This window comes from Benincasa hispida, chromosome 1, assembly GCF_009727055.1.
Source record: "Benincasa hispida cultivar B227 chromosome 1, ASM972705v1, whole genome shotgun sequence".
NCBI classification, from domain to species: Eukaryota; Viridiplantae; Streptophyta; class Magnoliopsida; order Cucurbitales; family Cucurbitaceae; genus Benincasa; species Benincasa hispida.
Window position 1 is genome coordinate 71,480,530 of NC_052349.1, and position 12,597 is coordinate 71,493,126.

General features: G+C 32.7%; 1 protein-coding gene and 1 long non-coding RNA gene across 3 annotated transcripts; one reads left to right on the top strand and one right to left on the bottom strand.

The window, feature by feature from the left end:
- The first annotated feature begins 1,476 nt into the window (after positions 1-1,476).
- Positions 1,477-6,269, top strand: LOC120075028 (E3 ubiquitin-protein ligase MARCHF8). Of its 2 annotated transcripts, XM_039028184.1 has the most exons (9): positions 1,481-1,634; positions 2,265-3,283; positions 3,563-3,897; positions 4,111-4,196; positions 4,415-4,561; positions 4,725-4,827; positions 5,052-5,164; positions 5,321-5,450; positions 5,834-6,269. In XM_039028184.1, the coding sequence occupies exons 3-8, from the start codon at positions 3,651-3,653 to the stop codon at positions 5,411-5,413; spliced, it is 789 nt and encodes a 262-aa protein (XP_038884112.1). In that variant the 5' UTR covers positions 1,481-1,634; positions 2,265-3,283; positions 3,563-3,650; the 3' UTR covers positions 5,414-5,450; positions 5,834-6,269. The 2 variants fall into 2 exon arrangements, with proteins under 2 accessions (XP_038884103.1, XP_038884112.1); XM_039028175.1 differs by lacking the exon at positions 2,265-3,283 and having other exon boundaries at positions 1,477-1,634.
- A 3,539-nt stretch (positions 6,270-9,808) lies between these two features.
- On the bottom strand, positions 9,809-11,037 carry LOC120075043. The gene is made up of 2 exons (XR_005481183.1): positions 10,531-11,037; positions 9,809-10,332 (listed from the first exon to the last, which is right to left on the bottom strand). It is a non-coding gene; the product is annotated as an uncharacterized LOC120075043 (long non-coding RNA).
- Between the last annotated feature and the right edge of the window lie 1,560 nt (positions 11,038-12,597).

Genomic DNA, 12,597 nt, shown 5'->3' on the forward strand with positions numbered 1-12,597 from the left:
CCAGACTCCGACAAGCACCTCTGATGACAGCTCCAGCGACCAACTCCGAGCTTTGACAACCTTTGTGCGATCAACTCTAACAACCAATTCTAGTCTTCAACAACCACCTCTAAGGACCCAACTCCAACGACCACCTTCACGCTACCAACTCCAACGACCAATTGGCTCCGACAACAAACTTTGATGACTAACTCTGACAACTACCTTCGTAGCCTCCGACAACCACTACCGACTACAAACTCCGATGAAAATCACCTTCGATGATCACCTTTAAGTGAGCAACTCCAACGGCCGACAACCACCTTTGACGACAAACTCCGACAACTAACTCTAATACAACCTTCATGCTACTAACTTCAGACTCCGACAATCACCTCCAACTACAATCTCCAGCGAAAATCATATTGATGATCAACTTCGACGACTACTTTCGTCTGACCAACTTCGGGATTCACAAACCACCTCCGATGACAAACTTCGACAACTAACTCCAATACACCTTCATGTGACCAACTTCAGACTCCGACAACCACCTCCGACTACAAACTCCATCAAAAATCATATTCGATAATCAACTTTGACAACCACTTTCGATTACTATAAGACCAATGACTATTAAAGTATGTTGTAGGGTTGTTGTTTATATAAAAAAATATTATTTCTACATTAAGTGTAATATTTATATGTAATGAACATATCAAACGAGTGTTAAGAATATTTAGATGAAAAGTATGTAACATTAAAAAAAAAAAAAAAACCATAAAATGAAAAATTTTTCCTGAAACATTTTCCAGCAAGATTAGGTAAAAAATAGAGATTTTGTTCTTTGATGATTCTCCAAATTTAGAGGAAATGAAAGTGAAATTATTGAAGAAATGTGGTGACATTCCATTGGTTGTTACGATGATGTGAGAGATTTAGTTAAAAAAAATCATGACATAGTAAAAATATAGAAAAATAATAGGAAGAAGAAGGAAAATAAGAAGATGATAATGAAATTCATTGAGAAAAATTAGCTAGAATCAAAAGTTTTGATTTTGTGTTAATTTCTAATTTTATTTAACTATATTTCTGCAAGAAATGTAACGAGTTAATTGTTGTTCATAGCCCAAAAAGAAAGATAGAAAAAAAAGTTTTAAAAGTTAAAAGAAAAAAATTGTAATCTATATTTTATTCAAACAAAGATCGGTAGAATTATTGAATAAAAAAATTTCAAAATAAAAATAGTAATCATAAAAGTATATTATTTAGAGTTAAAAAAACTACATACATATGAACTCAATTCGGCATTCAAAACACAAATATTACGAACTTGACACATAAACTCCAAACGGCTTATCTCAACTTAACATCCAAAACTGTCTCTAAAGGAAATAAATTAACTAATTTAGCTCAAATATAACCAAATTTAAAAAATAAAATATAAATCGTACACCTGCCCTACCATATTTGGTCTGTCCCGTGACCGCTCTGTTAAATTTCAATCACCCATTCAATTCATTCTATTTGGAAATTTCCATTTCTCTCTCTTTCAATCTCCCCTCAAAATTCCTTCATACTTTTGATCCTCTGGAGATCTTTCGCGGATTCTTACAGTACGCGCTCACCTCTGTTCTTCTTCTTCGCCTCCTTCGGTACGACTTCGATTCCTTGATTCATCCTCTCTCTCTGGTTTCAATTCATCCATTTTATCCCACAATTTATTCTGTTCTTAATCGTCGTATGCTCTTTTCTTTTTCTCGTCTTTTGATGCGTTCGTGTAAATAGTAATTTCTATTGATATTGATTTGGTATCGGATGGAGTTGGGAAGCCACTATAGGCGCATTGCTCTAATTAATTTTAGGAGCTCTTTGAAAGTCACAATTTAGCTCAGTTGTTCATGATTGCTTAATTCGGTGGTCCTTACTGCTCATAATTGAAGTCTTCGGTTATTTTTTTATGTATTTGACGATCTATTTAAATAACCGCGCCCTTCAAATTTACTGCTGATCTAAGAAAGGAAATATGTATTCACTGGCAAATGTTGATTTTTGAATATTGAGGTTTCAAATATTTTATGGCTTTTGTGCGCCCACTTTGCGTTGATCTCCAATTACAAGTTCACGTTAGTACGTTTTTTCTTTTTTTTCTTTTTTTCCTTGCACAAACAATCAGATTCTTTTTAGTGGATGCTACTAGGAAATGCAAAACTATGTGATAGTTAAAATTTTAGTCTGTAACTGAACTTTATTTTTCTAATCATAACCGAGAATCTTGAATACAGAGGATGCTTTTGTTAAAAGCTTGAAGAGCTTAGACTATGTCATTACATGACTGATGACACGTGAGTATATAGTTTTTTTCCTCTCCAAGGCAAACAGCTGCTACAAATTTCCTTACCTTAGCATATAGAAGGCTAGCAGAAGAAGGAAGTTGTGAGAAGAAAAGAATTGGACTGGAACAAATATAATCTCAGCTAGCGCACAGAAATTTGAGATTACTGGAATGTGATGTGAAAGCTGCTTGAGGAACTATACTGAACTGGATGCTAGATAGCAGTTAAACATCCATTTGGAAGCTCATTATATGCAAAGAGCACACAGATCCATTGCATCTTCTTTCTCTCTTGCCCTAAATTTATAATCATTGTATATTCTCAAGGAACGAGGATGTTGATGAATACAGCCTATTTTTTCAAGTTTCTCTAACGAGCAATATTTGTAGGGCATAATAAACTAAACCACCTCCCTGAAGTTAGCAGCATTCAATATTATCATCGAGAGCCCATCCAATGTATTGTCACAGCGTTGTTGTTTCTGAGGTCTATCATTTACATTTTACATGGAACTACTTCTCATTGCATTGTGGCAATTTAAGGATCTATGAACCACTCCTGAGTCAAGGATAGAATTATGGAGCCTTTTCTGTATTGATGGATAATATTGGCTGATCGGTAAGCTTGGTAGTTGGTTATGTTAGTTCTAAAAGAATAAGTTACATTGAAATTCAGAAAGTTTGATGGAGTTCAAATTGCATGAAAGAAAAAGATATAGATGTCGTGGCAACTGGCAAGACACTTCTTAGCCACCCTTGTCTCCCAAGCTTGCCACTGCTCTGAAGAATTGATGAACCAGCAAGACTCCAATACCAGTCGGCTGGAAGTACTAACCAAGCCAAACTGATTTCTCATTGGTAGGCTAGGCGCTTGGAGTTCACTTCTATGCCTTTGAATAGTTGTGGCCATGGCGCCCCTAGGAATATCAAGCACTTTTATGAAAACATACTGAAGTATTAGCATTCAAGGTATAGGGTTTGCAGTTATAACTTTTATCTGAAAACAGTGACGTATATTCTTTACTGTTAACGTATATTCTTTACTGTTAAAATAAAAAGTTAAGGTAACCTCCACCTAGATTTGGAATATAAAGAAATTATCATTGCATCTTCTAGGATTGGGCATTAGCATGGAAATGTAGTTCTGAGAACAGAAGGAAATATAATCCTGTGGTTGAATGTGTACATTTGATATTTTATGTATTCGATTCTGTGCCAGCTTGATTGTTTACTTCCCCAATTATGCAGGTCCGTTAGTTTCCATGTAAATGGTCAACTTGAACAATAGCTCAGGCGATGACTATGCAAGTCTGACTCAAGAGCGAGGCTTCACACAATGCAGTTGTTACCAAATCATGATGAAAATAAAGATGATATTCTGGAACGTGCGCCCATTTTAAGTCACTTGGATTTTCTGCCACAGTCTGTAGGATCATCATCCTCTGCTGAGATTGCTGAGATTATAGCTGTTGGGAGAGAGAGTTCTGTTAGTGATGATGATTTACACAATCTCAATGTTGATGAAACTTGTCATCTGGTGAATGCAGACCAACCACAATGCCGTATATGCCTTGACACTGGAGGTTTTTAACATTCCTTTCTGTTCAATATCTAATGCAATTTCATCAACATCAGTTAAGATGACGTTTCTCATCTATTTATTTAGCAAATAAGAATATTATCCTTAGGTTCACTTGTGGGTTAAGACTGTGTCAGTTGATATATTCTGTTTTTCTTTTTCTGAAGAGTCAGTTTACCTTTTTCTATTATGAATATGAATATGAGTTTCATTTCAGGAGAAGATTTGATTGCTCCATGCCACTGCAAAGGCACTCAAAAGTATGTCCATAGATCTTGTCTTGATAATTGGAGGTCCACAAAGGTCAGTTTTCCCTCACATCATGTTTACTTCTCTATTCCTAATTGACACTCCTTTTTCCTGCACGATGGACTGTGATATTGAGTGATTCGATCATAAAACTTTTACTCACAGTTGTCAATCTAATACATCTGCTTTCATATGCCTTAGAACTTGTCAAATTTGAGAATGATCAAGTTTCCGGTTTCTTGGCTTCTAATCCATTTCAGTAATTCTGTCAGGAGGGCTTTGCTTTTGCTCATTGTACAGAGTGCAGAGCTATGTTCGTGTTACGTGCAAATGTCCCTCCTGATCGTTGGTGGTTGAGACTGAAGTTCCAATTTCTTGTTGCTAGGGACCATGCGTTCATTTTCATCATAGTTCAGCTGGTAAATTATTGTAGTTATGTGTTCAATTTGCTCATTCACTTTTGTGTCTAGGTGTTTAATTCATGTTTGGCTAAATATTCTTCATTATTATTATGATATATAAATCCACTTCATTGTTATGATTGATTTTTCTAGAGAGGTCTTCGCTATGTGCTTTGAACAGATTGTGGCATTCTTGGGGGTGTTGGTGTACAAATTTTACGGAGAGGAACTAAGGGAAATGTTTGGTTATGAAGAACACCCATATGGGTTCTATGCCATGGCTGGTATACTGAGGCTGCCGACTTAACTTCTTACTTTTTATTCTTCTTTATATATGTATTGAATTTTCTAGTGTAAGTGAACATTCTCAAATTTCTTGGTTAGAAGAATTTAGGATTTGCAGTTGAATGAATTCTTGAATGGAATAAAGTACCGGCTTTAGAAAAAAAATGAAGTTGCTGTACTATCTGTCTTTTTTATTCTTCGTTCTACAATTTCTTTTCTGCAGTGTTGGCTATCATCTTGGTTGGTTTACTCTATGGTTTCTTCATAGCCATTATATGCGGGCAGAGGATAAATGAACGCCACTACCATGTCCTCGCTAAGCAAGAACTGACAAAGGTCCAGTAACAATTTAAAGAGAATATTGTAAATTTAATTCCATTTCCCCCCCTTTTCATCTCCCCAGTGTAGGCAACTTTTGTTGGCTTCCTTCATTCTCCTCAAATTGCCAAATTCTCTCCGCTTACTCAGTTCAGATAGCTTTATTCGTTTCAGGAATATATAGTTGAAGATCAAGAACATAACAAGAACGTTCCTGAATTAGACCCCAGTCATGTTATGGAGCTAAGGATGTTGGGCCTGTATTAATCTGAAATTGCTGAATCCATTGTGCACTTCACTTCAAGTAAGGAACTCTATCTTGTATTCCTCTCCACGCCTATGTATCTCAGTTGGAAAATTAGTTATATAGGTAGAGTTGGCTCACGATTATGTTGTATAGTCCTTTCTTTTCTTTGCTTAATTTTGCAACTTTCAGGGGTAATTGGCTCAAGGAGTTTGTTTATGGGTCTCACTACTAAAAAAATCAATTTTATACTTTATTAAATCCTTATACTGTGGGTCACATAAATTTACAACTCTTAGCTTCATGACACCATGGAGTTTACAACTCCACTTTTTGCCCTAAACGCCTTCATAGTATGTATTTTAATTTATAATATACTGCAAGAATCTTATAATTGGAGGCTTTCTTTCATTTCTTTTTTTAAAATCCCGCGATTTTCTCAGGTTACGATTGATCTGGTGGATGTACTTTTGAGCTTGACCAAAGCAAGCAAATTTATTGCTGAAATGTTGCCCAATTTGCAAGCAAGAAAGAAGAAGAGTGGTTCCGAACTGTACATGGAACTGACGTGTTTGTTTCCTTCTGGTTTATCCAAGCGGTCTGTTTGAACAAATAAATGCAATGAAAAGGCATTAATATTTGAGAAGAAAATTCTGCAAGGAGTCGCTTCCTGGTCAGACACGGATTTTGCTGTATAAATGATTAAATGGACATTTTAGATGATGGGGAAATTACTCCCATCCTTCCTTGCTCCCGCTTACCCCTGAAGTTTTATTCACATTTTACTTATCGTTTTGGATTTGTATTTATTTGTTGATAAAATGTGAATTGTTTAAATTAGTAGATTAAATCGTACATTATATAATTTATATTCTGAAACTGTAAATTATATTCTAGCTATTGAGTTATCTACTTAAGTTTTTGGTCTAGATTTGGATAATAGGTTAATTTCGACACTCAGTTTGAAAATCATACTATCAAGTTCGTAAATTTAAAAATTTTTAAAAATTATTTAATTTAGGTTGTGTTTAGAATGCATTTCCATGTACTTAATTTAAAAAATAAGTTATTTTAGACAAAATTAGGATATTTCGCAACTACTCAATAGCTTTTGAAGTGTATTTTTAACAACTTTTGCAAGTGTTTAAATAAAAATGAGATTTTTAAAAAATACTTATTCTTCACGTCAATCCAAATGGACCCTTAGTCGTTTGAGTTAGGTTTTTTTTACCTTTTTGATAAAATGGTTGGTGTTAATGTTTGATTATAAACATTAACACCAACAAAACTGTACATTTCTCTTTGAAAAACTGTTCGAAATGATTAAAAACCAAAAAAAAAAAAATAAAATAATAATAATAATAATAATAATAATAATAATAATAATAATAATAATAATGTTTGATAATCACTTGATTTTTTATTTTTTATTTTTAAAAATTAAACCTATAAACACTAATTTCTAAATTTTTTTCTTTATCGTTTACTTTATACTAATGATTTAAAAAACCAAGTCAAATTCTGAAAGCTAAAAAAAGTAACTTTTAAAAACTTGTTTTTGTTTTTGGAAATTGGCTAAGAATTCAACCATTTTATTTGAGAAAGATTAAATTATTGTAAGAAATATGGAGGAAATAGACTTAAATTCAAAATCCAAAACAAAAAAACGAAATGGTTACCAAACGAATTTGATAGGTGAAATGGAATCACGATTTTATTTGATTATAATGTGATTTGTTGTCCGGAATTAGGATTATTAGGAATGGTGAAACCTGTGGGGGTGCAAAATTGAGTCAGCTGAATTTCTAATACTTATGTATGGATTGTAGGATTTGGTTGGGTTGTATTTGGTTGTTGTTATTATTATTATTATTTTAGATTTTTTCTGTAAAGAAAAAAGAATTTTCTCCATCATGTTACCTGAGTCATTACTCATATCAGCCTTTTAAATTATAAAATCTTGATATCTAATTCTAACTTTTAACCTACTAACTTGCTATTATATATTGTAGGCTAGAAGCTACATTTTACTGGTTTAAACACATTTAACATACTTTCTTTAAAAAAGAAAATCTTGATTTTGATTTTCATCCAATGTTGAAATGTTTGTGGCAATCAAGGGAAACGTTTTGCATTATTTAATACTCTTATCATTCTGAACTTTTATCCTATAAATTCATTACTTATCAACTATGTAACATGGATTAAAACATATTTAAAATCATTATGAAGAGTTTACAGTATTTAATATACTTTCAAACCCAAATAGATATTAAAAATAATTATAATAATTTTTATCTTTTAGTGGTTCAAATTTGATTTGCAATGGGATCTCTCACTCCAACCAATTTATGTTAAATGATGTTGACTTTAATGAATTAGTCTAAATTAGACTAATTTGTTAATTGTTCATCAAACTTTGTAATTAAATTTTTAACGATGATAATTAATTGCACAACATGATACATATATGCATGTCGATTTAATTAAACATTTAGGAAAAAAGATCAAGCATACCTACAGTTAAAAGAATTATTTTAAATGACAAAACTGCTGAAAATATTTACAAATAATAGCAAAATATTACAGTCTATATCGCGATAGACTGTATCTATGTCTGTCAATGTGATGATAGATATAGAAAGTAGTTTATTTTGGTTTATCGCGGTCTATTGCAAATAAACTATGATATTTTACTATCATTTATAAATATTTTGATTTATTTTCCTATATTTGAAAACAACTTCTACCTGTGAACTTTTTTTTCCCTTCAAAATAGGTGTGTTTCACATTTCAGTCACACACATAAAATTTGAATAGGAAAAGAGATTGAGAAAAGCTTTTTAATGAAATTGAAGAAAAATAATAGAGATTCAAAAATTTAAGAAATAAAAAATGCTCTTTAATAAAAATAAAAAATGAAAAAAAGGGGAAAAAATTGAAAGGATAGAGAAGAAATGTGAGGATTATAAAACAAATAGAAAATAAAAACTAAAAGCTCTTTAATAAAAATAAAAAATGAAAACAAGAAAAAAATTGAAAGGATAGAGAAGAAATGAGAGGATTATAAAACAAATAGAAAATGAAAAAAAATGAAAAAAATATAAATTGAATAAGAATAATTAATTAAAAAATAATTAAGATGAAGCAGAAAAGAGAGCAAATCAGATGGGGTTGTGAGGAGGAAGAGGGAAATATGACTTAAAGTGAATATGAGTTGTAGTGTTGAGGCATGATTGTAATGAATATAAGTTGTAATTGGTTGAGGAATGAAGATTACAAACAAACCTTAAACCCAACAAACCAACCACGGGATTGGATTCCGAGCTCATTCAAACTCTTTCCAATCTAACCACATTACAACACCCCAAACATTCCCTTATATGATTGACATATTTTTTAAAAATATGTCAAAAAACTTTTTTTTTTTTTTTTTAATGAAATTCTATTTGTACCTTGATTAGAAATAACCCATAAATTCTATTCTCATTATAATTTGAAGGTACTCTTTTATAAAACTGGACAAATGATTATTATTGTTTTTAATCAAGAAAAGACACATGTAAATATGCTGTCAAAATTTATCAAGTAAAAGTAAATAAATACTAAATTCATTTTGAAAAAATTAACTATATACTAGTAATGGAGATTAATTTTAAAAATTATTAAAATCACAAAGATTATATTTGAATATCTAAAAAGTATATGAACTAAAATAGAATAAGTCTCGAAGAACAAAGACTATTATACAATAATTTTGATCTAAAGAAATATGAAATGAATTTTCAATACAAAATAGCAATAGTTAAAAATATTTCTAAATTATTAGTAAATTGTTTTAGAAAACTAATTATACAAAAAAAAAAAAAAATTTATTTAAATATAAAAACTAAAAAATTAAAACAAAAAAAAAAAAAAAAAAAAAAAATCAACGCTCGAGGTCCATTTTTTTGTTTGTTTTGTATTTTTTAGTCTTTGTATTAAACTAATTGATATCATATTCCAATGTTAATTATAGCTTACTAGTCACTATTATATGATTTAACTATTGTATCCACACATCTAAAATTATATTTATATCTAGAACATTGAACTTTTATGCATGTTTCATATAGCTTGGTTTTATGTCCATGTCCTATATTCTCAAACTCCAGACATTTAATTCTTCACTTCTGTCTTGCCAGTTGATCTGGGTTTGCTGTCTTTGTTTGAATAAGGTGTGGGATTCCCTTTTTCTTAATTGAATTCCTAGCTTAATGGTTAATTATTTATGCAAATTAGAGGCTAATAATGCTCAATTATCTGCTTGTTGACAATATACCAACAATGGTTCCATGAAAACAGGTTAAATGTGGATAAGATTTGTATACTTTTTAGCCTCTCCATCACTTTGATGACATTCATTAGTCAGTCATACATTATTCACCCTGATGTTTATGTTAGTATTGAAAGTATTGAAAATGAACTAATATCGAGTCGGAGCACAAGTCAAGTTGTCTACCTTAATTTGAAAGTTGACAAAACATATCAATCTTGATCCTCCTCGACATTAGTATCATGACCACATAAGAGTCCACTCTGGCGACAAACTCAACCTTTCTATGTACTTGAGTTCACATTCCCCTTTCAGGTAAATGGTTGCACTCCGAAAATCAACAACTGGCTTAAGACAAGCACTAATCCACAAGAAGTTGATCTATTGCTCAAACTTCTAAAAAATTGGCAATACTTGCAATGAATGCTCAATTATTTTTGAGGCGACTACAATTCATGCGATCCATTAGATGAATATCTGCATTCCCATAAGGCAGATCTTTTTTCTCTTTCCTTGTTTGGTTAAAATTAATCGCATTGGATTACCAAGAATCCTCCAAGAGAAGACCCTCCCTTGTCAACTCCACCAGATTACCAAAGGTAAAGAAGAAAATTGCCTCATTTGTACCTTCACAAGAGTTTACCTTTGCTTCATTCACATACAAAGTTAATGCATTATTTCCAGATTATAAAATGCAGATCTCTGGAAGACAAAATCTTAGTAATAGCTGCAACTTTTTCTTCCATTACATTGTATTCTAAGTTGTCGACTCTTATTTGTCATCTCAAAAAGATGCTTGGTTTTTATTAGAATAATGATGCTTACTTCAATGCAAGAGGTCCAGACTTGGAGAGCTTTATTTTGTCCTGATAGAGATGAAGATCCTAGATTTATGTAGTCTATCCAAAACAAATTAGGTGAGCACAATTCATATAATTAATAAACCTAGTCTAAAATAGGCTAACTTGCATGCCAATTTCCAACCATATTAGTGCCCAAGAGGCGTGAGCTTGGTTGTAGAGAGGAGAATCATGTATTATATTTATCTATAAAATACAACATCCAAGAGAACACCTAACACTTAAAAGCAGAGTTGGAAGAAACAAATTACCCGAAAGGAAAAGCATTTAAAAGGAAATGTCAGAAAATGATTTGGTCGGATTCAAGAGAACACTGCAGCTATAGATATTACGTTCATTTTGGCAGCCATTTGATAAATAACACTCGCCAACCAGCTCACATCTGTACAACCTCCTCCCCCTTGCTTAGCCATCTTGCTGGTCCGTTATTGATTGTCTTCTTCTATACATGAGGTTTACAAGGCAGAACAAGCTGGAAATAGTTGTAGAGAATATGTTATTTAGTTTTCAAATGGTTTATAATAAATGATCACTTGAAAGTTTAAAATCCTTCCGAGCTCACTACCAGTCAATCATGGGATGAGTCACAGACTCTATGGCAATTTACATTTATGATATAATCATCAAGGATACATAACTCAGTAAAGTAATCCTTCCAGAAACACTAGGAATTTCCCAGCAAAGTAGAACGCAAATATTAATTCCGTTAATTACACAAAAATATCAGAAATAAGTTCCAACAATCAGAAAATGGAAAGAAAAAAAATCTTAACTCGTCCATTTAAGACCTACCAATTACAGGTTTCGCCCGAAAAACTATAATTTTGCTTTCAATAAGCAAAGATATAAGGTAACAGCCTAGAGTTAAGGAACCCCAAGAAAGCTTTGAAAAAAATGGCCTTCCAACAATTACACAAGATTTTAAACAGCACCAAGCAAGCTGCACACAAAAGCGTCAACTTGATCTTCCTCGCCATAAAGATATGTAAACTACAATTTTGAAAATCACTCCCAAATATATTAATCTTCAGTATATAAACTTTCCGACTAAACACATTTATCATGATCCTTCCATCCTCATTCTTTAATTAGGAATCCATCATATGGGTATACAATGTGCTACCACCGTTCGAGACGATAAATCATAAATGTGTTTCTCACTACAATATGAAGTGAGAGAGAGGCAGTAGACTACATTACCAGAAGAAAGTAGAGAACTTGACAATCTGAAAAGTGTTAGTTTGCAGAAATTAACCCCATCAAAGGAACTTCTAAGTTAATTCTTTGATTAAGAATCTCACAATATATGTATCTAGGAATACATAATTCAGACTCCACTATAACGGCAGAAACTAATTTAGTATGATAATTAATAAAAACGAACCCAGATCAGATGGCAATTATTAGGGAAAGCAGAAGGTTCTCATCCTTCCTCATGGTCAAGGGAAACATCACATTCAGCCGACGTGGTCTCAACCTCCGGCTCAATAGAAGGCAGATGGGGACCTACGATGAAGGGGATTTTCTCTCTCTCTTTAATAAACAATAATTAAAAAAAAAAAAAAAGGAATACATTTAAAATGAAAATGAAACAAAAGAAGAGGAATACCATGAATAAAGTAATGAGAAGAGGGCCAGCCACGGACGGTAGTGGTAGACAAGGATTGTTCTGGAGAGAGAGGGTTAGCTAAGTTGTGAAGAACGTTGGCAATGGGAGGTAAATGGGAAGTAGAAGGCAGAGGAACCCAATATGAAGCACCGGGAACGAAGGGGAGCCAATCGGGGGCAGATCGGCGAACTAGGATGCGTTGAATAGCGTCTTCAAGGTTCCGAAGAAGGGGATCGGAAGACGGAGATTCAGAGAGGTCGGTGAGGTCGTTATCGGAAGGGGAAGAGAAAGTACGGCGGAAGAGGGGAAATAGAGAACGGGGATGAGGACGGAGGAGATTTAGGGTTAGGGTTAGGGATTGGGATTTGGATAAAGAAGAGAAAGACATAAGGATTTTGATTTTTGCAGACAAATGGAAGAATG